Source organism: Macaca thibetana, chromosome 12 (genome assembly GCF_024542745.1).
Source record: "Macaca thibetana thibetana isolate TM-01 chromosome 12, ASM2454274v1, whole genome shotgun sequence".
Lineage (NCBI taxonomy): Eukaryota > Metazoa > Chordata > Mammalia > Primates > Cercopithecidae > Macaca > Macaca thibetana.
This window is the reverse complement of record NC_065589.1, coordinates 72,697,651-72,725,018: the sequence shown is the minus strand read 5'-3', so window position 1 is coordinate 72,725,018 and position 27,368 is coordinate 72,697,651. Positions and strand designations below refer to the sequence as shown.

The following is a 27,368-nucleotide window of genomic DNA, read 5'->3' as shown; positions in this document are numbered from 1 at the left end:
AGGCAAGCAAAACACAATTGTTCTTAACTTCTAAGGTACCACAAGGATAAAGTATTCTACTAAATTATCTATCATGCCAGGTGTGGTGGCTCACAGCTGTAATCCCAGCACTTTGGGAGACCAAGGCAGTGGATTACCTGAGGTCAGGAGTTTGAGACCAGCCTGGCCAACATGGTGAAACCCCATCTCTACTAAAAATACAAAAATTAGCTGGGCATGGTGGTGCACGCCTGTAGTCCCAGCTACTCGGGAGGCTGAGTTAGAACTGCTGGAACTCAGGAGGCAGAGATTGCACTGAGCCTAGATTGTGCCACTGCACTCCAGCCTGGGCAACAGAGTGAGACTCTGTGTCAAAAAACAAAAAAGAAAAAAAATCTACCTACCTACCTATCATCTATCTGATAGTGGCCTAAGTAATGAGAAGTTTGGGTATTTCCTAGATATTTGGTGATGTGTGAGCAAAGATAGGCAAATATATTCCTTTAATACCCAATTGCTCTTATTTACTAACCAGGAATATCTTCCTAGGTGATACCCGCTTTGCCCTGCTAATAACTTGGCATTCCTGGTAGTGGAAGGTTTTGGGTGCCACAGGAATATGGGGAACATCAGAATCTTGCTCTGAGAGAGTAGGCACTTTGATGAGAAATACATTTGTGGCATTGACTTACAAAATACTACAACATGCAACAACAAAGAGTGTTGACCAGATCTATATTTTAGAACAGCTGCACACACAGACACATCTGGGCCAGTAGGACTTCTGATTGGTTTGCAAACTACGTGAGCCTCCCACACACAGACAGTTGCCCTTACCCACCTCTGCCTAGGTAGACCTAGTCCTCCTATTTGTCTTTCAATGAATGTAGAACCTGTAACCTGTGTAACCTGAATTTTCTAGTCTCCTGAGGCTACTGGTTTATTTCATGCCTAAATAAATGCATGAAACCCCCATTTCTGGGGACTGTAAGAAGACCAAGTGCCTCTCTTGGGACTTCTGAGGGTCAGAGTTCTGAAGTTTCCAGGTATTGTCCCTCTCACTCCAAACTGCTGCTAACCCTTTCTCGGGTCAACCCAGACTACTTCCATGAAGCCCCAGCTCTGCCATGCCCCAAACACAGACACAGGCAGAAGTTTAGTCTACCCTCAAGGTTAACACATCGGCCAGAGGTAGCTTTTTGGCTGTCAAAAGGGTTGCTCCAGCTGCCTCCCAAGACCAGATTATCACCACCTTTATAGGCCTGTATAAGCTGCTACTGTTTGTGATGACTGTTTAATCAATCCTCAGAGAGTTTATAGAGTCAAGTATTGATTTTAAAGACAGAAGCCAGGCAATGCTGTTATGCAGTGCACCTGCTCTGTTGCACCTTTATTTAACCTTGTCTGTGGATGCCCAGAGAGTATGTGATGGACATGGTGGCAGAACCTGATTGGTCTGCCTTCTGCCCACCCATCATTGGTGCCCTCTGTAGCTGGATCCTCTGAATGAGTTGTTCTCATTTAGAAGGAGCAGAGATTGCTGTTGAGTAGGTCTGTGGGGCACTTAGCTTCCATGTGTTTGATCTTCCGTCTGTGTCTGTCTGTGCCCTGTCTCTTCTTTTTATAAGGACCAGTTGTATTGGATTAGGGCCTCCCATATGATCTCATTTTATCTTAATACCTCTTTAAAGGCTCAATCTCCAAATATGGCCACATTCTGAGGTACTAGGGGTTAGAACTTCAACATATGAATTTGGGGAGGGGACATAGTTCAGCCCATAACGGGGGGTGTGAGGTGGGGGTGGGGGTGCTTAATTGATGGTTTTCTTAAAACGCTCTGAGGAGGTGCATGTCCTTGGAAGGTCCCAGAAGCTAGGGTGGCACATTGTCCCAGTTTGCCCTGCTCTGAGAGGTTTAGCAAGGCATGGGACTTTCAGTGCTAAAACAGAAACAGCTTGAGGCAAACCCGGATGGTTGATCACCCTATCGGGCTCCCATGGAGGGCACAGGGCAGGTGCTTCATTTCCCAGCCTACCTCAGCCAGAACTGCATCACTTCCCTCTGCTTATGTGTCCGCATGCTAATGAGATAAATTTAACAAAGGAGTTTTGATTCAGTGGCCTCCAAGGTCCTCTCCTGCTGCCACATTCTGTGTTTTAATTTCATTTGCACACATTGGAATTCAGTAGCTGGATTCAGACAAATTCAGCCATGTGTCTGAAACTAATAACTGACTGGAGCAAAACTCATTGAGTTCGTGGTTAAAAGTGACATATAACAAAAAGGGTGTTTGTTAAGCCTTGTCTATTCTGAGGCAGAGCTTGGTGCTGTGCTGTTGTGATGACAGATGGTACTTGCTGAGCTCTCACTATGCTTACTAGATTCTGTTATCCTAATAGCTGCTCTGTGAAGTAGCTAGCAGCCGCCGCCCCATGACGCAGGTAAAGAAACTGAGGCTTACAGAGATGAGTAACCAGCCCAAATCTCATGCTGGCCAAGGCAGGGCCAGGCTTTTGCAGGCAGTTTGACTTGAGCAGTACTGTGTTCTAGTGCTAAGGCCAGGTGCAGGTATCCCTGCTGATGGGGAACAGGGGCCATATTTTAAGTGTAAGGTATTGACATTTAGACTAATGGAGTCTTATTCTGGTGCTTTCTTCTATCTGGCCTTGACCAGCAAGCACTCCCAGCTGGTCCTACTTTTTGCTCTTATAAAAGCTAAGCCTGGCACAGTGTTCTCAGGTTGTCAAGAGGTTTTGGGGATCTCACAGTAAAGAACACTGAGTCATACCATGACAAATGTTATTCCTTTGCTAATTAATTCTCTTTCAGGTCTTCTGATTACATCAAGGGAAAAGTGTTTGCCAGCGTTTAATTCCTCTCCATCACTAAATGATCTCCCCTTTTAAGAAAAACAGTAACCTTAGGCTGGAGCCCAGGGGCAGCAGTATTGGGCTGGGCTTGAATAATTCTTTAGTGTTTTTAATCATCTTTTTGCAGTTAATTTTGATCTATGGTAAATGATACTGGTTTTACATTGAGGATAATACTATAAAGTGCCTTTAAAAGACATTTATTTAATTGAAAAGGAAAGTTATTTAAAAGTATTTTGTAACTAATAGCACGATGATGTACAGATAATGGCACAGATGTGAAGCACGTGGTGAAAAAGACTGACTTTATAAAACACTGGCTAGGCGGAAAGGCTGCAGTTCCTGAGAATCTTGAAACCAGCACATGAAAGGCAGGGGTTGTTTGACCAGCTGAGGATCCCGCCTCAGCCCATAGTGGGCTTTGCCTGGGCCCTTAAGGTGCTGAACTGGCTGTAGGCCCCTTTGTTGTTGTTTTTGTGTTTTGATTGTAATGGTGTTCAGTGTTTTTGAAATGCTCTCATCAGACAGGGTAAAGAAAAGAAGTGAATTTTTGTGCCAGGTCAAAGGCTTTGCTTTGGGAGAATTCAGTGTAGAAAATAACTCGAATTAGAAGTGCAAATTGGAATGCCCGGCATGAGTCAGAAGTGCTCACCCTGGGTAGACACGAAGCCTCAGTGTGGGGATTGGATATGGTGGCTCTTGTTGTTGGAGCCTGATTGTCCCTCCTCTGGGGTTTAGAAGCAAACCAGAGATGGGACCTCACACCCAGCCTGAGAGCAACCGAACTTGGAGAGGATTTTTCTTGGGATCAGTTTTGGTTGACTTTGCCTGCCAAGCTTGCTGTTGATACTTACTCAAACTCCAAAGATCTGTGTCCTTATTAAATAGAGTACTACTAAGGCAAAGTGAGTTTGCTGCTCCTGGTTAACCCCTCAGTGTGATTCCCACACTAGGTATTATTGTATGGATGAGGTCTGAGCGTGGCTAATGTTTGTAGGCCCCAAGACCTATGCAGCAATATGTGTTGTACACTGACTAATGCTTGGTACATGCACCAAACCTCCTTCTTAGCAGCCCAGACTTTGTACACAGATGTTGGGGATTAGCTTCCAGTGGCTATCAGGGAGCCCTCATCAAGGTTACCATAACCTAGGGACAAAGGTGTTAGACTTACTGTTTTCAGCCACTTTCCCTGGCAGCAGCCACCATTCAGCAGCCTATCAAGACAACTGTCCAATCATGACCAGAATATCCTCTTTGGCCGTTTTACTCTCTCCTGTGGTGTGTACATAATTTCCAGTTTTAGAATCATGTTTTTAGGATGTTTCAGAACCATGCTACTCCTCGACTCTATCTTTTATTACCATTTCTTAAGGAGGGTTCAAGTTCTTTTTCAAAAAATTTAACATAGAGGAAGAAAATACAAAGTAACACTAGGTTGCTGGTTTAGAAATAAAAATCTTTTTGTTTCAAAAGTTCACTGCCCCCAGTTCTGTGATCTGTTGCACATAACAAATTATTCTCCCTACCAGGAAACATCTGTATGGATTATTTCACTATAATCCTATGATGCTTGGACTTGAATCACTTCCAGATCCCACGGACACCTGGGAAATTATAGAGACCATTGGTAAAGGCACCTATGGCAAGGTCTACAAGGTAACTAACAAGAGAGATGGGAGCCTGGCTGCAGTGAAAATTCTGGATCCAATCAGTGTAAGTAACAGTTGTAAATTATAACCAGAATTTGGTGTTTTATGCACACTAAGTTTTCAACTTCTTTTCTTGATTTTAGGTTTAATTTTCATGAAACCTGGCATGAAATCTCAAAATGGGTCATGATTTGTCAGCTTCTCTGAATGAAGGGACTCCACTTGGAGTTAAAGCTTCCCTTGACTTTTGTTTCTTGTCCATTTTACTGTTGTTTTGGTTTGGGACCACTGGGATCTTCAAAAGTTATTCTCTTGGAAACAATGATATGTTTTACTACCTGGTCTTTCCGTAAGTTACAAAGTGACCCAGGCTTGTGAGATTTGATCATCTTAGGCTGACATCTTATTTTAGAGCACCGAGGTTATAATGCTGTATGCTGTTTTGCACAGTGAGGTTTTACATGTCCTATTCTGTGTTAGGTCCCTTCAAGCAACTTCTCCTTAACTGCTTTGAAAATTCAGACTTTTCAATAAAACAGATATTTGTGATAGTATTATTAAAGAAAAAAGAATATCACAAACACTATAGATAAAATAATTAGGTAATAATCGAAGGTATAGGTTGTAATAATAGAATGTAATCATGTAATAATAGAAGGTATAGGTTGATATCTGAATGTCCATTGTTAGATATTTTGAAGATATGGTAATGAGATTGAAAATACCTAGTAAATATGTTTTACTAAGTACTTGAGCATGATATCATATCTGTAACCTTTACATATTAGATTTAATCCAGCTTGCATTTTTCTACCCTGTTTAGGATATGGATGAAGAAATTGAGGCAGAATACAACATTTTGCAGTTCCTTCCTAATCATCCCAATGTTGTAAAGTTTTATGGGATGTTTTACAAAGCGGATCACTGTGTAGGGGGACAGCTGTGGCTGGTCCTGGAGGTAAGAGGCTCCCATTGGGTAACCAGTGATTTGAACAGAGTGCCAGACGCCAACAGATGCTTTATTACCTAGAAGGTGTTTTAAGGTACACATTTGAGGAGTAGGTCCCTCCTGCATGTCACAGGTACCTCACCAGATGTGACGTTCTCCTCCACAGTTCTTACAGGGAGGCCATATGCTAAAGGTATTTTTGTTTCTCTGCTTCAGAGGTTTAATAATCTTTTATTCTAGTACAGGGTGAATATAGGAATATAATTGAAAAAATTTTCTTCCCTAACATTTAATTGTAAACATGTTTGAATCGATTGCAAATCATTTTCAAAAATTGTTAACCCAAGGTTTACTTGGCTTGCCAAGTTTGGATTTGCCCACTCACGTTCATTAGTCCTCATTTTAGATTGGGTTTCCTGAAAACTGACTCTGAGAATTGTGTATGGAAAGTTTGTTGAAGAGTTCTTACCAGAGGTAGACCTAGAAAAAAGTGAGGAAGGTAGAATCAAGCAAGGGAGACACTGAACAGCAATATGGTTATAACAGAGGCCTAAGCTGGTCCTCTGGGAAATGGAGAGCTGGGAAGTTTTTGGAATGTTGTGCTGAATTGTATCTCCACATCCGCCGTCATTGGCTGCATGCCACCCCGGGAAGGAGCGTGACTTTGGCGGAGTCAGTTCTCTGAAGTGGATGCCAACTCGGGTGAGGGGTGCAGCTGAGGACTGGGAGCTGTTGATATTTCTGGCAGCATCCACTGTGAAGAGGGAATCTGAAGGGAACAACACTGTATCCACTATAGCCCTGCATTTTTTTTCTCCAACAAACCTTCCATACACAATTCTCAGGGTCAGTTTTCAGTTATTAATGGGAATGAATGTGTGCATCTGGGTGCAAAAGAGTCAATTCTGAACAAATACAATTCCCTATGAAACTAAAATGACAAGGAAAATAATGATGATACATGAATTAACACATTAGGACAGGTCTATTGCCACATTCTCACTAGGCCTACCCTGTTTTGTTCTGGGCTCTGACCACTGAACCAGCTCATGCCTCCATGCCTGAGGTCACATAGGTGACCCAGCACTGTGTGGACACAAGTGGAAGCCTTGAGAAGTACCAGGGGAGAAACCAGCCCTCACTTCACTGTCTGGTACCTCTTATCCACATGTTTCTGGCTCTGGGAGGGCCTGAGCCTGGGACAATATGTACTGGCTGCCATGACAACCATGTTTGGGGAATTGATTTGTTATATTCAAATGGGATAATCTGCAGGGAAACTGATTTGAATTTATTTCTGTCACATCAGTTGCCTTCCTCAGAATATAAAGATGTAAGGGATTTTGGTTTTCTGATTATCTTTGTTCCTTTAGTTGACTGGTTAAGTCATATAACACACTTCTTTGGGGTTTTATTAACTCTCCAACCCCCACTCCAACAATATTAGGATTTTATCTTGCCCATGAAGCTCTTTAACAATGCTATTTGGAAATGATAAAGTATTGTTCCTGGGGTCTCTGATTATATTTGTCTTCAGCTCTGTAAGACTTCTGTGTTTTAAACCTCATTGTGACTTAGTAATGGAAGTACAGTGACCAAGGAACCGCAGTTTCTGCTCATTTTTAACTCCTGACTAAAAAAGGCTCTGCATCAAACAGAGAGAACTGAAACTTTCAGGAATTTTCGAGGGCCTAAAAAGGAGCCTTCTCTCCATGCAACCAGGCAGGCAGGTGGGCTGCTCATACCTGAGGCCACCTGGTGAATGAATGTCCTTCCTGATGAGGAGTGACTCTCAGGCATGGCACCTCAGGTATGGCCAAAGCAGCCAGGAAGGTCACACATGGCCTTGAAAGATGAGAAAGAGCCCAGAACTATGAGCTGAGCCCTGTGCAGGTGCTCCCTTGCCAACTGTTTCTAGCTTTTTCAGGGTGACCACGATAATGAGGCTGCCCTAAGACACTGAATTATTCATACCTCTGCAATACATTATGCTGTAATTTATGACTTTTGCTGGTTGTTTCGATCCATGCCAAAGTGGGTGATATGAGATGCTGGATGTCCTCAGTCTTTTCTGTCCCAGGATGGGCAGTCTAAACCAGGCTGCTAGATGGTCATGTGCATTCAGTGCCTCCAATAGTCTTAGAGAAGCACAGGAATTCCTAGACTCCTAATACCGGCAGAAGCCTCCCTATTCAGTCTCCTAGCCTTCAGATGAGGGACAGAGGCCCAGAGAGGTGAGTAACTTGCCTATGGTCACATAATTGGTTGCATGGCAGAACTGGAAGGAAAAGCACATTTCAGCACATTTTCTTTCACCATGTGCAGCTGCTCCTGTGATACTGTCCATTGGCTCATGGAAACACAGATGTGAAATCTCTAGCTGGGATCATGGCACTTCCTGACCACACACACAGAGCTGGATGGCAACGACAGTCCACACAGTACCCTATTTTGTTCCCTCTGCAGCTTTTTAAGGCATGCTTTAGGGGACTCACACAAAAAAATTATGATCTGTTTAATATTGTTCTCCTCATCTTGTATATTAAGATTAAATTTATGTTGCCTTTGCTCTTTATTTGCCTGACTCGATGAAAGGACAAGTGAGAAACTATTTCACAGAGCAATTCTAGAGGATAGAAAAATGTTATTAATAATCCCCTTAAATCACCACAACTCTGAAAACAAAAGCAAATAAAAATGTCATTTTCTGAAATTCATTACTAATTGTTAGTAGAAAGCAAACAAAAGCTCTCTTTCATGATAGACACCTACTATATTGGAAAGATATGGAGAGAAAACACACATACATAATAGTGTTTTGGAAAATCTGTGAATGCATTTTAAGTGAATATTACATTTTAAAAAATCTATAAGTCTGTCTTTCACCTAAATGATATACATATTAATAAATTAGACCTTTAAGAAAAACATGATACTCAGAAAAAAATACCTAACATGTGGTAGCTAAGGCATGAACTATATTTTCTTTTTCCTTTTAGTGTAAAATCTTTGGCAGGTAGAAACTTAATTTCATCATGAATCAAGTGTTCTACTTAAAAGAAATGGTTTGGAGTACTGGTAAATGAGGCTGGAAAGTAAAACAAAAAACTTTGTTCTTTAAACCATGTATGAGAATTAGTTTTACATCTATTTTTTCCCTTCAGAGATCTCGGTATAAGTTCAGTATCTAATATGTAAAGACAAAGCAAAAATGGGGGAGGGGTCTGAGAGAGAGAGAAAGAGAGACAGACAGACCCACTGACTGACCTTTGTCCAGGTTTTGCTTTTATCCAAGGCTTTAGAAAGTATAATCTAGGCCTGAATATCACTGGAAGTGCTATACATCGAACCATTTTCACCTGTTGATACTGTGTCATGAATTAAGTTTATCAGGTTAACAAATCAGGGTCTTAGTCATACTCTGATGGACTCAAACGTAGGACTGGTGGATTTTGATTGGGCAGAAGTGGTTAGAAAGTACTGCAGCATTGAACACTGACTCAATGGGTTCCAGAGTGAGAGACACTGGAATGCTGGGAGCCAGGATGAAGGCACAGAAAACTTGAGACTGGAGAAGGGAAGGACTTTGAAATGGAACAGCATTGCATCCTACAAACATATATTATATGTGTTCAAAAGGGAGACAGTTAAGAGGCTGAGGCGTGGGAGTGATTCTACCCACTCTTGGCTCTATTCAATAAGGATGTGCCCCGGAAAGAGAATGAGATGGGAGGTCACTCTCAGGGCCCACTTCCCTCTCGTGGTATGAGCATCTCTCCACTCTGATAGAAGCTCGAGAGTTTCAAGTGACACAGTATTCATTGGTCTTGTGGCAAGTCAGTGACTTTAGCTGGCTTTCAGTAAAATAAACATGATTTGTCCAACACAGGAGGAAAAAATGTGCTGTTCTGAAATTACTGAGAGGTGGACAGTGTCCAACATGATACTTCCTAAGGGATTTTCTACAGTAATTTTGACTATCTTTGACTTTTCCTTTATGTTATCTGTAGAACCCAACACCCTTAAAACACAAAGTCTACTGAACAAAGGGGCACCCAAAAGAAATTCCTCTTAATTCTGCAAACTGACTAGGTCAAAGCAGCATGCTCATACAGAATCTACTTGAACGTTGGAGTCCAGGTCTGGTGATTGTGTTGCATGGGCCGTTCTTTAATAATGTGGAAGAAAGTTGATGGCTTATTGAGCAAGGAACATTTCATTGCTTGAAATTATGACTGTCTTAGCAAATGCACATACTGTGATTGAATCAATATTCAATGACGTTTTGGAAAATAGATGTGGAATGTAAATGATTTTTCTATTTTTCTTGGTTTGGAGCAAAATGCTCATTAAATTCTAGATGCATTCAGCTGCCACATTTCCTGAATGCTGAGGGTGTAGGGAGGAACTGCAGGAATGAAAACACACTTCTGTATTTGAATCTGGTGGCTGACAGAGTTGGGTGGGAATAAAGGGCTGCTGTGCCAACCCTCAGGGCTGGGGTGGGAGGCTTGGTTGCCTTCTTACAATTCTAAAGGGATTATTTTACTTGATGCATTTAAATATAATTCTTTGTCATGCTTTTAAAACGTTCAACCCATTTCACTGAACATTTATTCTGATTAGACAGTTGTCAGTGTATACCTGCTTTCTTTTTTTTATATCCAAGTGCCCAGTTTTTTTTCTATAACCCATAGGCTGCCCTTGAAAACCTTGCTGGTGGACTTATCAACTTCACAGGACAGCTTCCTTTAAAAGTGTCCTGAGCAGTTTAATTATATGTTTCTGTGAGTTCTGGGAAGTCAGACAGCTCTTATACTCTGACATTTAGTGAACAAAAAGCACTGGTTGGGTAAGATTCCTTTGTTGTTTTTAAATCCATAGCTGAGTTTTGATCCTGCTGACAAATAGCTACTCTTAATCCCTTCATAGGTTCTAGAGTTACAAATAAAGTTTGTAAGTTGGCTACCTATATAAAATATTGCTGAAGAGGCCTTTGTTGCAAAAATGGTCACACTTAAAGTCCGGCGGGGAGAGAGACCAAAATGAGGTGTCAGGGGAAAATTCCAGGGTTGCATTTTCTTGGATCATCAGCCAGCATTTAACTTAAAATTTCCCTCAGTACAATTTTAATAGCATACTTGCAATGCAAGAAAGCCTGTGCCTCCCTGAGATATGAGCTAGGGTGGGGAGTGGTCCTGATGAAGGTTCTCTCATGCTTTGAATCCCTATTACTGCCTTTGCTTTAGAGGAGCAAAGACTATTGATATTTTCCTAATTCTCGCAGTTTCCCTAGACTCTGTCTCTTCCTCATCTTTCACATGTGGCTGGTCAGAAATTCCTGTCATTTCTATCTCAAAAAAAGTTTTCCTAATCTCTCCCTTCCTTTTATCCTCATGACTTTTTGACCCTGCCTTCCTTGATGACCTCAATATCTTCTAATGGATACTCCAGTTCCTGGTGGTGTCTTCTGTCCATCCTCCAATCTGCCGACCAAGTCATTTTTCTAGAATGGCAATCTGAACATTGAGACCTCCTGCCTAAAATCTGTTAATAGTTTCCCTTTTTTGTCTAGTGATATATCATGGTATTATATACATAGAATATTATATGGGTAGTATATGGGTATATATGATATGGGTAGTATATGGGTATATATGATATGGGTAGTATATGGGTATATATGATATGGGTAGTATATGGGTATATATTATATGAGTAGTATATGTAGTATATTACAATAAAGCCCATACTCCTTGGCAGGGCATACCTGTCATTCCCTGTCATTGGCCTTCTTTCTCCATCTCCCTGCCCCACAATTCTGGCACCCTTTGTCCCAACAATAGTAGAGTATTTAGAAAACTCATCATTCACATGCACACTCATATGCACACTCCCCCTCATTCTTTCATGTCCCCTACATTTGCACAAGATGTCTCCGTGTTCCTTTTCACAGCATCTTCTTTCCCTTCTTGCCCACCTGCCCAAAATCCATTTGTCCTTCAACCACCTTGTAAATGTTACATCCTCTGGAAAGTTTTCCTAGACTGTCTTTGCCCTCCCTCTTTGCCCTCCCTCAGCAGAGTTCACTCTTCCTTCTTTGGTGCCACCACACTACACTAGGCACAGCCCTGCTTCCACATTCCACACTGTAATTACTCATATGTCCATTACTGGGCAGTGACCTCTTTGAGGCTAGAGATTTTGTCATATTCATGATTGAGTAATAGGTAATAAACTGGACATTCACAAACTATTGAGAACAAAGAGGGGACTTTCTTCTCACTAACTGAACTAAACTGGGTTCTTGAGCCCCCAGCCTGACGAAAGGAGGCAACTGATTCTAACCCATTTTGTTAAACTTAAGTCCACTTGAGTGACTTCTTTGTGGAGTGGCATATTCCAGTGTTTATATCCAATTTTCCCTGTCCGGTTCAAGGCTTAGTCGTTTGGGTAAGTACTCAGTTTTATAGGGCTTCTTCTCTCCCTCTTTCCTCTTCCTTTTCCCTGGGTGGCATCTGGATCTGGGTACAAGTACAAGCTTACATGATGCCATGGTAGTGAGGGCAGAGGCCTCTGAACTGTATGGTAACCATGAAGTTCTTGTGATAATAAAACTGTATTTTCTCCCTTTGGTATCTTTGATGTTCCTGGTCCCTGACACTCCCTCCTGTCATGAGGTCCTCACATTCTTTGTCCTTCTTATTTAAACTCTAACCTTATCCCTGTCCCCAAATAGAGCATGAAGTTCTGAGTGTCTTACAAGTTGTGAGCAGACTGTAGAAAACTATTATTACAATCTCAAGCGTGGTCTGCCTCACTATGCCATACTTTCATTTCACTTGACACGGACACCCCTTGTTGTCAAGAGGTCTCCTCTTAGATTTCCAAATGGGAAGAGGATCATAAGAAACTGACGTTTCTATTATCATTACCCCCTTACACAGACAGCCCCTCCCAGAGGGAGCATCCTCATTCTAATCTTGTAGTCTTAATCTCCTCTAACTCCATAAGGACTCCTCTTTTTTTTTTTTTTGTCAGGTGAGAACTTCCCTTATGTCAAGTCCTGGGTTCTTCCCTGGTCATCAGTGGACTCTGTGGTCAATTATCCAATTTTTGTTTCTTGATATGTAGAGTATATTTTGGGGAATTCTGAAAACATTTTGTCTCTCACAACAGCCTAGGTTTTAAGACTGTTCTATGAATTATGGCACCGAAAATGCATTCAGTGCTCAAGGGTGTTAAAGTGAATACTGAATGTTATTTGTCCTTTCAGAGTCATGTGAGCCATAGTTAGAATCAAAAGAATATAGAATCCTTTGGAAGACATTATGCTTGCACTTAACGTTTGGGCCACCATCAGAGCCATGGGTGTTGAGTTGCAAGTTAAACTTGAAATTGGCAGACAGTGGATTTCAGGGTCACTTAATATAGTCCCAAACTCAAGGAATCATCATAGCCTTCAATGCATTTCACTGCTTTTAGGGTCCCTTCTAAGTCATTCTAAGTCATTCCTGAGACAGTAATTTTATGCTAGTTTTAAAGATTCCTTAATTCTGTATTAATTTTTAGTCACATACTATTGTATGGTGAAAACATCAGTTCTAGGCTATCTTGATTTTTAATATGTCTGCAAGGTATCTGCCAAGTATGTAGCAGGGACTGATATACATGTCAAGTAAAAACATCTGTTCACCCTTTATTAAAATGTTGCAGAGCTCCATAATTAGAGTTGAATAGATCCTAATGTATTATTATCTTGATAAAAGTTATCTTCTTTCAGGGAAGCTGTTAATCTGTGCTTCCTCAGTTTTCCTTTCTTAAGAAAAGCCAGACACAGTGGTTCACACCTGTAATACTGGCACTTTGGGAGGCTGAGGGGGGTGGATCACTTGAGCTCAGGAGTTGGAGACCAGCCTGGGCAACATGCAAAATCTCATCTCTATAAGAATAAAACAATTAGCTGGGTGTGGTGGCATGCACCTGTAGTCCCAGCTACTCAGAAGGCTGAAGTGGGAGACTGGCTTGAGACTGGGAGGCAGAGGTTGCAGTGAGCTGAGATTGCGCCACTACACTCTTGCCTGGGCAACAAGAACCAGACCCTGTCTCAAAAAACAAAACAAAAAACTGGACTCTGTTTCAAAAAAAAAAAAAAAAAGTAAGCTGACTTAAGCAGCCACAATGCAGGGAATCACCTGCTGTTCACTAGTTAATTATTTCCCAAATTTCCCAAATTGCAGCCTAAGTGCCAAGAGGAAACCTAGGGCTTTAAAGTAAGGATTTTACCTTGATAACACACACCTTGATAAGGTCAAGGATACTGTTGCAGAACTTTCTCCTTAATTCAGCCAAAGCTAGGTTCTTGTCCCATGCCCAGAAAAGATCAGGTTTGTGGACACATAGAAGGGTGAGGGGCAGAATTTACTGGGCAAAAAGGAAAAAAAAGAAAAAACTCAGAAAAGTGAGATGGAGCCCCACTAACAGGCCCTCTACCTCACTGATGGCTTCCCAGGTCACCACATGAGCCGAAGAGAGCAGAGTGCTCCCCTGCATAAGGCAGGGATTCCCCATGGCTGTAGCTCCACCCATTTTCCCCAGTGTGCCTGTGTGCTCCGGTTTGCTGTGGGCATGCCCAGACAAGCCCTGGGCAGGTTCCCTCATCTGCACAAAAGCAACAGATGTAAACACTTGTAGGGCAGGTCAGAGATTCTCCAGGGACCCCTTTTTATTTGCCTAGGCATTTGGCTGTCTCATTCCCTCATCTAAAGAAGTCCATCTAACTGCCATTAGAATAAGGATAAGGGTAAGGATGAAGACCACTCTTAACTGCTTCCTGCTGGCAGGGGGTGCTCTTTTGGGAAAACAGCAGTCAGATCTCCCCCAGAGGCCTATCTAAGGGTTCCCAGCCAAAAGGGCCATCATCTGAGGCTCCGGTTGCATGACCATTTGGAGTTTGATGGCATGAAGGTGAGAAGAGACAAACTGGGTTATTAGAAAACATGTATTAAAACGAAACGGGGGCGAGGGCTAAGGCTAGCTCAAAAGTCTTGAGGCCTTTTATGTTTGCACAGGAAGAGGGAGGCCAAAAGCCCAACTGGTAAAAAAAACAAAACAAAACAAAAAAACCTTTTACCCTTCTGCCAGCATGTCAGGCTTTTGGGTTCCCTTCTCCTGAGCCCAATCCTAAGCCAACCAGTCTAAGGTTTGGGAAATTAACTCTTCCTAGTTTGAAGGATGCATCTGAGGGAAGTGTCCCATAGTACAGAGAGACAATTACCTATCAGTGAAGAGAAGAAGAGAAAAAAAATTTTTTTTTCTCAAAGGAGTCCCAGGGGTTCAGGATGCATTCGAAAGGGGTACAGACTGAAGATGAATGGCTACTCATCTAGAAAGAGGAGAGCAAGGCATCCCTGGTTCCCTTCTCTTCCTAGCAAATACCTGGGGTATGTGAGGGACAGAAAGTGAGCCATTCCTCTTTCTTTCCTCCACCCTTGTATCCCCAAGTTCCAGCGACCATGACAGAATACTGCTCATGGTGTCAAAGCAGCCTTCCCCCTTGTTAAAAGGGGGTCTAGGGGCTGGGAGTATCCATTCTTAACTACGTATGCCCTGTCTCCCCTCCTGTCAGTAGCCTTTGAATTTCCTAGACCTCATTTCTGCCATGGATAGTAGCATGACCTTTATCCGTGAAATGGGAAGCTTGGCTTAATTGGCAGGAATCAGTCATGTTCACCTGTGCTATGCCTTTTAACTTCCATTATCATCTACCTCTGGATCCCTCAGATCCAGTTTTCTTTCCTAGGGCTTTGACTTGAAGCTTGGAATTGAGTCTGGGACAAAAATGTGCCTCTGAGAGGGGGTGTTGCATGGACTCCATATCATAAGCCAAATGCTAAGGTGAAGCTGTGGAACTGAGTCCTCCAACAAGGGAGAGAAAAGGATGTCTTGTGACATGCCCAGATAACTGGTGGCTATAGTTATGCTTGCGAAGATCTGGGTGCATGGGGCTTGGCTTTGGTTAGCTCCCTTGGTCTTACTTTCCCAAGAAGGAAACCTCTGGGTGATGGGCACCCTATTTATACCCATCACCTGGCAGGATTTGCAGGATAATTGCTCAGAACTAGAATTTTGATCCAGGTTTTTACATCACCCATCCCTTTTATTCTTTCTAAGCTGTAGCTGGAGATTCCTGGTTGGTTCACAAGAACAAGCAGGGTTAGTCTAAAATGTAGGCAAAAACTTAAAAACAACTAATGAGTCTATAATTTAATGACAAATGTATGATAAGTTTTGAAACATAATTTCTGTCTCTCCAGTCCTCATTTTTTGTTTAAAAAAAAATCATGATAGGACTGAGTTGTTCGCAAAATAGACTTTAGTCTTATACTTGACCTGATTATTTGCATAAAGTACAGCAAGAATAATTGTTTCTATATAGGCCTTTTAGATTGGCTTTGATGGAACTCTGTTCCACAAGGAATTTCAGGTAAGACCTTTTACAGCTGAGCACAGCCATGGGTTAGTATCCTCAAATACCTGTGAGTTGGGTGATCCTCTCCTCTTAAGGTCCCAAGATAAACTTAGAGCTCCTGGTCCTGTCATAAAGTGACAGTCTTTGCTTACCACAGGTCAAGAAGCCTATACAGGTACTACATAGATAAGGGTGTGAGGCCAGTTTTCCCGAGGGGCTTTTATCAGCTCTGCAAGTCGAGCTTGACTCCTTAAAGGGAAGCATACCCTTCCAGTCAAAGCCTTGGAAAAAGTTTCTCCAACTGCATCCTACTGCAAAAGAAAATGGATTCTTATTGCACTGATGCAAACAACTACATTGCCATAAGTTAAGAATACTCACAACTAGTTTCCAAATTCTGGGGAAGCCAGGCAGAGAGAGAGAGAGAGAGAGAGAAAAATATGCTCCAAATTTTGTTCACAGGAGTGTACCTTAATCATTAAAGGCCATAAATAGTTCAAAATAAGTTTCCTTGACTCTGAAAAAGAAAACAAGCATCAGCAACATTCCAAGCAAAAGTTGAAAAGATAGCTTCAGTTTTCTATGAGTTCAGTCCATTTAGTTAACTTGGTTTGATATTCATGAACATTTCAGCTCTTCATGAGTCCCATATGTTTTCCCTTTTTTCCAATGTCACAGTCTCCAAAGTTATCAGAAACCTGTATTTGAGAGCACCTGTCAGAGTCCTGTGGCACCTGTCAGAGTCCAGTTTATTATAAACTGTCTTTTGAAAAGAACCAAAACAAGACAACAATTGTCGGGAATAACAAAATTGCCCAGGGTAGTTACAGTTAGAAACACAATTGACAAAGAAGTTTGGTTATCTCTGTGGTTTACAATAACATAACAACCTTAATTATGATTGATAGCACATACATTAGACATTAGAATTTTAGAAATCCCATACAATTTTGGAACAGACATTAACATTTTCATCAAAATATAACCTAAATATGATTGAACACCACTTTGGCAATTCCATGTAACTAAACAACTTAAATGATCCCTTTTACCTCTCTTTTGTATACTCCAGGGCCCTCTGGAGCATCCAAAACCCAGGCGTCAGGAAAGACAATTTTGAAACTGAAGTTTGATTTTGGGAAGCCTGTTAAATATGTTAGTGGTTTAAAATACTGAAATAGAATTACAGATTACCATAAGTTATTTATTTTGCCAAACGATGACTCAGAAATTTAAAAAAGCAAAAACCTTTTATAACCCTTTACTAATTTTGCTAAAGAGCAGATTAGTGCCTTAAGAGTACCTTGTTGTGCTTTTATTTCAATGCTCAATTTACAGAAAAATCATATAATACCCCTTTGAATTCAGTCAATCTGTTCAAACACTGAATTTTTGCAGTACTAATTTTTACAGTCCTTCCATCATTTGTTTAAACCATCAGCTTTATTTTATCTAATTCAAAACAATCCTTTAACCCTAGGCAGGTACTTACATTTCCATGTCTTGTAATCTTTTACTAAAAAACACATCTTACTGTTCCTACATACCTTGCATGTAAATCTATTTCCAGTAGTTTCAATTACATGTTATAATGGTAACCCCTAGCAATTTTAAGTTTAATACAAAACCTGGTAAGTTGTTTTAATTATGTGCTAGGTTCAGCCAGGGTTTGACTCCTTCCAACATAATTAAGGGTGTGGTTAATTCCATATGTCCCCAGGCCTTACCAATTGTCAAGCTGACAAGTTGAAAAGTTCTTAAAAACCAAAAAGGCAGTTTATAACCTTAAAACACTTAGCAAACCTAGTATCTGACCTGCATAATTTAGTTCACCTCTGTATATTTGAAATATCTGCATTTTACCAATAATCTTTAAGGCTGTTTTTATTTCTCAAAGATTAAAGTCACATGAACTAAAACATACTACAGCTTTTATCTTCCCTTTAAAAAAATATTTGATCCAAGCAGTTGTCTTCCATTAGACCAATTAAATTAGAGCTCTTTTTTTATAGACATCACACACACAACACATATGTAACTACACAGACAGGCAAAAGAAAACCCAGAAGCCATAAGATTTTCATTTGCCCATCTCCTATTTGGATTATTGCCTCCGGGTAGAGCCCTTTAAGAGACAGGGCTAGGAAAACATGCAGCTTTTAAGGCCTAGTAAACAGGCATGACTAGGGGCAAAAACAGAGTCTGAGAGGGATCTATCTATTTTTAATTCCTGGGGTTCCATGAGAAAAACAGATTTCTTCCCAAAATGGAGTAGTGCCTCGTCTGTTTTTCCCAAGGAGTCCCATGGTCCCAGGAGTTATCTTAGGGCCTGCCATGCATGCATTGAGAGTGGTAAGGCAAAATGGAGAAAAATAATTTAGTCAACTGAGGAAAAAGTCTTTTTCCAGCAAAGCAAGATCCTAAAAGAGGAAAAAGCATAAAGGCCTTTTAAATATACCATAACTTGGACATCCACTTTTTTTTTTTTTTTTTTTTTTGAGACGGAGTCTCGCTTAATTAAGCTGAGCACTCTCTAAGAAAATCCTTTTTACTCCCTTATTAACTGATTTTAGCCATGCCAACCATCTAGTATTTCTGACTTTCAAACTTTACTAAAGGTAACCTCACAGGTGAAACCAACAAGCCTCACTTAAGGTTATGATTTCACTGTGAGTGTATGTGGTATTTTCTAAGGAGATAAGGGTAAGCAATTCTTACAAAATTTAGAACCTTTAAAGGTAACCCAGAGAAAGGACAATTTAAGAAAAAGCCTAGATGTTGTTCATGGTGGGGAAGAGAATCAGCAAATGGCAGAAGTCACACAGATATTAACTGGAAAGTACTCATTTCCTAAGCCAGGATTGAACCTAGGCATCCTTGCGAAATGAAAGAACAAAAACATTGCCACATGGTTACAGGTCACAATCCCAAGCACATAAAACAAGATGGAGGCCTGCAGCAAAGTTTGCTGTTGACCATACAGGAAGTCATGCAAAGCACATCAGATTGACTACAGCTTAAGACCAACCTCACAAATCCTTTTTCATAATTAAAACTTTACAGAAAATATAAACCCTGATATTTGGGGTCCTGGCCTGGTAAAATGTTTAAAAAAAAAAAAAAAAAAAAAAAAAAGCCGGCCGGGTTCTGCAGCTCAAACCTGTAATTCCAGCATTTTGGGAGGCCGAGGTGGGCAGATCACCTGAGGTTGGGAGTTCGAGACCAGCCTGACCAACATGGAGAAACGCTGTCTCTACTAAAAATACAAAATTAGCTGGGTGTGGTGGTGCATACCTGTAATCCCAGCTACTCGGGAGGCTGAGGCAGGAGAATCGCTTGAACCCAGGAGGTGGAGGTTGTGGTGAGCCGAGATTACACCACTGCACTCCAGCCTGGGCAAAAACAGTGAAACTTCCTCTCAAAAAAAACAAAAACAAAAACAAAACAAAAAAAAAACTCTGGGGGAAGAATCTCTTACTTTTATGCCAATGGGTTTCTCCAACAGGGAGAGAAACTTAAGAGGGCAGCTGGTGAGTCACCAGTTTGTCCCTCCAGCCAACATTCCTGACCCCCAGGAATGACATGGTGGGCAAGGCGGGGGGCATAATTTCTCTACCCTCAGAAGAAGTCTGAGGACAAAAAGGCTTAGAAGTCAAAAGAAAAAGACTTTTTGGTTTGCATGTTACTCACCTTTCCTCAAGCCCCATGTCTGGGGCTTGCCAAAATGCCAATGCCAAAAATGTTGCAGAACTTTCTCCTTAGTTCTACCAAAACGGGGTTCTTGTCACATGACCAGGAAAGATTAGGCTGGTAGACACATAAAAGAGTGAGGAGCGGAATTTATTGGGAGAAAAGGAAAAAAAGAACTCAGCAAAGTGAGATGAAGTCCTGCTAACAAGCCCTCTACCTCACCGATTGATTCCCAGGTCACCAAGTGAGCTAAAGAGAGCAGGCTCCTCCCCTGCATAAGGCGTGAGTTCCCCCTGGCTCCACCCATTTGCCCCCAGTGTTCACGTCCGGCTCCAGTCTGCTGTGGGGATACCCAGATAAGGCCAAGGCACATTCCCTCATCTGCACAAAGAATCAGATGTAAACACTTGTGAGGCGGGTCAGAGATTCTCTGGGGACCCGTTTTTTTCTGCCTAGGCATTTGGCTATCTCAGTAGCTTTCAGAATCTGGTGAAAGCTCTGCATTTTCTCCCCAGTAAACTGCAAGATGCATATACAGCATGTTGCCTACAGTTTCAGGGTATTTCCGTGCTCTGCTTAAAACAGTTAAGAACCCTTGATTTAGGATGGCTTGTAGCAAACCCAAACCTGCACATTGACTTCTGCAGTTAGTAAGAGTTATCTTTGGAAATCCTTAAGTTGATGAAAAAGTACAATATAACTGCTTTATGTATGTACTCAAACTTCAGTAAGATACAATATATGACAAAGAACAAATATGCAAAATAAAATTACAGTGTTTTTAATTACAGACAAAAAAGAGAGAAGAGCATAAAGTTGCTGAGAGCCTAAAATTGAACACTAAAAGTTTAATAAACGCACTTATGATGCAACTTCACTATATAAAATCTATCTGCAATGGCAATTCTAGGAAGAGCTGCTGGTTGGGTTTCTGATACCTGCTAGCACTGGAGAAATCACTGAAATGTATTCTCTGTCAGGTATCAAGGGCATCCATCTTGCCTCCTGGTTTTATCCTCAAAATGCATGTTAAAAAATAGACAATATTCACATAAAGTGAAAAATATCCAATAAGTTGCCATGATTACTTATATGCTTTTTCTTTCCAAAAAATTTTCTTTCTAAAAAATTTCTAAATGTGCTTTACATTTTATTTTTATTTTATATTTGGCAATTAAAAAGTTAGCATTTTGGACATGCACTTTCACTCACAAATCATCACTTCAAATAAAAAATACATACACAAAGAATTAGATTAGACTGGGTAATGGAAATGTGAAGTCTGAGTATTCCAAGCTGGAGTTTTGTAATCTGCAAATTTACTACATTGAATCAATATCAGTTGGCTTTTCTTCTTAATTTCTTTTTCTTTCCTTTCTTATATGTGATCTCCTGCTCTGCCTGCGTCTGGCATCTCTTCTCGCAGCTGTGTAATGGGGGCTCAGTCACCGAGCTTGTCAAAGGTCTACTCAGATGTGGCCAGCAGTTGGATGAAGCAATGATCTCATACATTTTGTATGGGGCCCTCTTGGTAAGAACATCTATCAAATGGGGTATGACAGCAAATGGGATGGTTTGTTCATTGCTTGGGTCCTTATTGCATATTAACAATGGGGAAACTGCCCTATGATATGCAAGAATTATTAACAGCAGGAAGGTATAGCCAAATGTAGACTTTCATGAGACTTTTCAATACTAGGGTTATTGCTTTAAAATAATCGTGTAAATTTCCACTTTCTCTTTCCTGTTGTTTGGTGGTGGTGGGATGCCATGCAGGGCCTTCAGCATTTGCACAGCAACCGAATCATCCACCGTGATGTGAAGGGGAATAACATTCTTCTGACAACAGAAGGAGGAGTTAAGCTCGTTGACTTTGGTAATGACTGCTTGTCGTTTGTTTTCTTGATGTGTGCAGTTTAGCCAAAGGGGACAATTTATTGCAATCTCAGAAGACTGGGGCTTCTCTGCTACACCATAGGCTGAGGGACTTTTCCAGTCAAACACAAGCTGAGGGGGTGGGGGCTCCAGATGGATCACCCTAGGAGATGCTGTTTACTAATCTATTTTCAGCTTTAGAAGCAATTTTATTAAAGATTGAAAATAAAAGTGTTTCAGAAGAAGAACTTGATGCAAAAACTTTTTGGTTTTCTGCTAAGAATTTCACATCTCAGGGCAATTGTCTATAATTTACATTTTGTCATTTCTTCTTTTGCATATGAAAAGAGAAAGCAGTTTGGTCTTTCAAATGACTTTCACTAGCCTTAGGCATACTTATTCCCAGTGAGCAGAAGGTAAAATAGTCCTCTGGGCCTGGGAGCTAACATCCTTTTAAATTGTGTTTATTGCTGCTACATGTGAGGCTGGTTGAACTGGAAACATTAACGGGAGATGGAAATGTGAGAGGAAATACAGGGCAATATCACCTAAGTCCAGAGAACTATTAAATATCTCCTTGTAATATCATATGTTGATATTTACAAAACAACAAACCATTTGTTTTGTTTTTTTTTTTAAAGTTTATTGAAGGTTTAGTCTTCTAAATGAATTCAACAATAGTACTTCAGAGCCATTGTTACAAATAATGAGAAAACATTTAGAGAAACACTTTAAACATGTTGTCAATGTCATAGTAAACAAGACTGATTATTTTTGAAAGATATTTGTCATAATATTGCTAAGAAAGAGTTCAGTGTAAACATGTATCAGTTCATCATTTGCTCAGATGAAATTACTTAAAAATAAATGAAGTTGCTTTAGATGTACTGGTGTATTTTTACTGAAACACAAGCAAAGAAAAATAGCAGAGGGAGCATTTTGTGTAAGTCTTATGCTCCTCTTTATAAGGAATGATGTAACTCCAATAATATGCTGTATGTTTAACATTTGAGATGTTTTTTCCACGTGATTCTGGGGACTGTAAATATATTGTGAGGGCAAACAGACTGGAAGGATGAGGATGGGATGGGAATTGATACTGATTTATTCACTCAGCAGCTTTGTGATTTGACATAGCGTAAGTGTTCCTAATCTTTCCATTAGAAGGTTCCGAACTTTCAGTGGCTGCAAAATGAATTTCTAGAAATTAAAACTAGAAAGGTATAGTTGTTTTTACCAAAATTGTGGTGGAGAAGTTGGTAAAATGGGAAAGTATCTGGGTCTAATAGAGTTTAAAGAGCTTCTTGGCTCTCTGATAAAGAGAATGTCCACAGTTAACACAACAGTCATCCCCCAACAAAACAACCCACGAACCCTTGGCAAATCTATGCCGATGTTTCAAAGGTGTGTCCTTTGCTAAGAACACACAGTGTTCAGTTTCTAAGTTTTTGTCATCAGTGACTTTAGTGGCAACTCTGGTCATTCTCTTAAGGGCTATATGAGACTTCTGTGTGGTATAAAAGAATACCTTACATGTGTAAAATGCTTTGCAATTTATAGATCATTTTCACATTTGTTCTCCTTAGTTGGTCTTAAGAAGAACCCTCTGTGTTAGGTGTGACTGTTGTGATTATCCCTAGTTTGAAGATGAAAAAACTGAGGCTCCGAGGTGAAGCAATCACATAATTAGTAAAAAGCATAATTGGGATGGACAACATTGATTCTTAATCCCGTGGACCTTTACGCCCTCATGATATGAAGAAGAGAGCTGGTTAAAGGACATAGGAGTTACATTAGAATTCAGGTCCTCAACATTGAGCCCCAGATAATGTTATTAGTCATATTCTTTTTCCATTTGACAAACAGAGCTTTCTCACCAAGTTTCCAGGCTTCTAGGCAAGATAAGGCACTGAAGTCTTTTTATGTCTGTACTGATGCTCTGTTAGTGATAGCGCACGCCGATCTTCTTTCTCCATAAAATGAAGCCCCTTATTAAGAAAGAAGTCATGTGAAATAATTTGGAAGTATAATAGGACAATATTTTGGATTGATCCTAGTTGTTGATATTTTTCTTTTGATTTTTGCAGCGATATAGACAGGGATGTCCGTTAGGAAAAAAAAAATCCTAATGATTTAAATAGAGTGATAAATGCTCCAGAGTTGTAGTTTGCCGGCTACAGTTAGTATGCCAAATATGACCTACCTCCTATTTTCATATGGCCTATGAGCTAGGAATGGTTTTTACATTTTTAAATGATAGGGGAAAAAAAAACCCAAAATATTTTGTGACGTGAAAATTATATGAAATTCAAATTTCAACATCTATAAATAAAGTTTTATGAGAATGCAGCCACATTTATTCATTTATGTGTCTACTATGGCTGCTTTTGTACTATGGGAGCAAGAGTTGAGTAGTTGTGACAGAGACCATATGGCCCACAAAGCCTAAAGTATTTATTTGGCCTTTATGGGAAAAGTCTGCCAATCCCTGGTCTAGCATCATACTTTGCTCACTTTTGAATTCTGATACCCTTTCCTTATAGGTGTTTCAGCTCAACTCACCAGTACGCGTCTGCGGAGAAACACATCTGTTGGCACCCCATTCTGGATGGCCCCTGAGGTAAGCTGGAAATATCTAGTTCTTTCTTTGCATGTGTTGAATGCCTTGGTACTATGCCTTTTTATGGGTAAGTCATATGCTCTCCAGAACTTTAGGAAGAAGAAAGTCCATTATCCTCATTGAACTGTAAGAGTGTTAGTTTGGTCAGTGATGCTGGTGAGATGTAATCTCAGAAAAGCAAGATTAAGTCACAGCTATCCCATAGGGTACCTTCATGCAATTAGAAGGTGTCCCTCCAGAAGATGCAGCCCTCTCCAAGGGCTGTGGCTTGGCAAATTCATCCAGCCCTTGTATAAATTAGAAAAAGTCAACTTCCCTGGATAGATGCAGCGTCAGAGGTATATGGCTTTGTGAAGAGCCAGATTTCAGCAGCAGCTGGCCTACAGAACTATATGTGGTGGCCCTGGTTGTTTTTTGTTACCAGATACATAGCAACTCATCTTGTGTACTTTGTTGGCTCTCTGTAGTAAAACTTGGGATTTATTCCTAAATTCGGTTTGGCATCATCATAGAACTGTCTGGAAAATGACGCATGTAGAAGTTTGGGGAACCTTCCAGCTAGATGAGGCATGCTCTGTAACACTAGTGCAGTTTAGTTTGTCAGGTCATTTAATTCCACAGTATGCTGACCTTTGCCTGAGAGCAGCTTTCTGGATTAAACAAATGGGTTCTTTTAATAAAAGGACTCAGATGGTCACCTCCCTAGATGTCTTTCCATCTCTGCATGATGGTATTTCCTCTCTGTGACTGCCAAAGTGGTCTCCTAACAAAGTAAGTGGTTCATACTAATCTCTGCTTAAATTTCTTCAATGACCCTCCTGCCTCCCATCATCTATGGCTCTTTCTTTCATATCTGAGTAATGGATAGGCCCATTTTAAACAAAAAGAAAAATGCTGCAAATTCCAGTGTTTATCTAAATCTTAAATATTTCTTAAATAGGTTTTACAAAACATAAAACTAGATATAAACTCCTTGTCATTTTTATTTATAGAAATATAAAACCAAAAGAAAAAAATGTATTATGAAAAAACTATTATACAAAGTCAGTAACATTCAAGTAAGCAGCTTTAATTTTATGAGACAAATGATACTGTTTTGTGAATCTCCATTGTCCTTTGCAGTGTGCTTATGTTTCAGGACACAATCATATGGGTTATTTTGAGTCTGGCACACCTACAACCACGTACCATGTGGCGACTCAGTTCTCCTACTACTTTATTCTATTTCAGCTAGCATAATCTCTTTGTTCAAACAGCACCTCCTTTGATCTCCAACTGTTACATCTCTGTTGGCTTGATGCCAACTTAATAGTAAACATAATATGAACACTGTGTGACAAATGGTCATCCAGATGATCTAGAATATGTTTTTACTCCTCCTTCTCCCATTATTATTATTAACACAATTATCACTGAAACAAAACCAAAAACATAAAAAATTATCTAGGGACTTTGTGAACTCCACTTTGAGAAACACTGCAGGATAAAGTCAAAACTTCTTTGAATTGTGAATAAAGCTCTTAATATTCCAATGCCTATCTATCCAGCCTTATTTCAGATTACTTCTCCCAATTTACTGGTTCTTAATGCCCCAACAGTAGTGAACAACAGGTGACTCTCCAAATCCCTACTGATGTGTCTTTCCTTTAAACCCTTGGTGTACTATTATATCATCTGGAATGGCCCCCAGGCCTCTGGAAAATTCCTCCTTAATTGACAAGTCTCAAATGCTAGCTCCGCTGGGAAACATTCCCTAATCCCTTGCCCACATGGAGGCTCCTTTCCCTAAGTTTCCACCACGTCCTTCCACCCTCCATTAATACAATATCACTACTGCACTGTAGTTGTTGGCAGGCAGATCTCCCAACTGGACTCAGCTCTGGCAGGGACTTGGGATGCCTAAGCTCTTAATAAAGTGCTTGATACAGAGTACAGGCTCAAAAATAACAAATAAAAAATAAAATCTGTTGGGTCAGGAGCGGTGTCTCATGCCTGTAATCCCAGCACTTTGGGAGGCCGAGGCAGGCAGATCATTTGAGATCAGGAGTTTGAGACCAGCCTGGTCAACATGGCAAAATCCTGTCTCTACTAAAAATACAAAAATTAGCTGGATGTGGTGGCACACGGCTGTAATTCCAGCTACTCTGGAGGCTGAGGCAGGAGAATTGTTTGAACCCGGGAGGCAGAGGTTGCAGTGAGTCGAGATGGCACCACTGCACTCCAGCCTGAGTGACAGAGTTAGACTCTGTCTCTCAAAAAAAAAAAAAAAAAAAAAAAAAAAATTCTGTTGAATGAATGAATGCATTGGTAAGAAAGCCAAAGGGATAAGATACACTTGGAGAACAGTTTGAGGATGGCTTCACAACTATTGATATTAGCAAATTTCTCTGTAGATTTAGATCTGTTCTGAAAGGAAAGCATAACTAAGGTCACTCAACTAATATTTGGGGTGGCATAACATGGAAGATGGTATTCCTGTTCTAACCTAGAGCAAATTGGTATTTTCAAAATCACAAAATATAATTAAGAGAAGCATTTTCTTGGCTTTGTACGTTTATTAAGAGGTGTTTGTGGCTGGGCGTGGTGGCTCACGCCTATAATCCCAGCACTTTGGGAGGCCGAGGCAGGCGGACCATGAGGTCAGGAGATTGAGACCATCCTGGCTAACACGGTGAAACCCCGTCTCTACTAAAAATACAAAAAATTAGCTGGGCATGGTGGCACGCACCTGTAGTCCCAGCTACTCAGGAGGCTGAGGCAGGAGAGTGGCGTGAAGCTGGAAGGTGAAGCTTGCAGTGAGCCGAGATTGCGCCACTGCACTCCAGTCTGGGTGACAGAGTGAGACCTGTCTCAAAAACAAAACAAAACAACAGCAGCAAAAAGAGGTGTTTGTGACTTTCCAACTTTAACTGGGTTGAATAAAATATGTGGAGTGTTTCTATAGGGAACAGTTTATGGTGAGCTTCTTTTTGCTCAGATTGCCTGGAAGTGGTTCCCCTGTTAGCTGGGAAAAGCCAGCACTGCATCCTGCCTGTTGCAGTGAATCAATTGAAGAGTAAGCAGTTTAAGGTATGGACACCTTGACAGCACATTGCAGGAGTGAATGTCTGACTGTTCAGGTGCAGGATTCTCTCAGGATGCGTGATTGTGTCCAGTATGCTCTGGGACCCAGGCTGCAGCTCTTGGGAATCAGGCCTTCACCATTCTCACATTTTTATTTTCTAAATGGAGAAGTAGTTTTTCCAACAAAGTCTCTTTTTGC

General features: G+C 40.7%; 1 protein-coding gene across 1 annotated transcript in view; it reads left to right on the top strand.

Annotated features, from left to right (window-relative positions):
• MYO3B (myosin IIIB) overlaps positions 1-27,368 on the top strand; it is a 498,102-nt gene that overhangs the window by 20,869 nt on the left and 449,865 nt on the right. Inside the window, exons 2-6 of the mRNA XM_050751472.1 lie at positions 4,382-4,565; positions 5,325-5,459; positions 21,038-21,142; positions 21,388-21,487; positions 24,030-24,106. Of these exons, the coding sequence (XP_050607429.1) occupies positions 4,382-4,565; positions 5,325-5,459; positions 21,038-21,142; positions 21,388-21,487; positions 24,030-24,106 (601 nt within the window). The remainder of the gene's footprint in view (positions 1-4,381; positions 4,566-5,324; positions 5,460-21,037; positions 21,143-21,387; positions 21,488-24,029; positions 24,107-27,368) is intronic.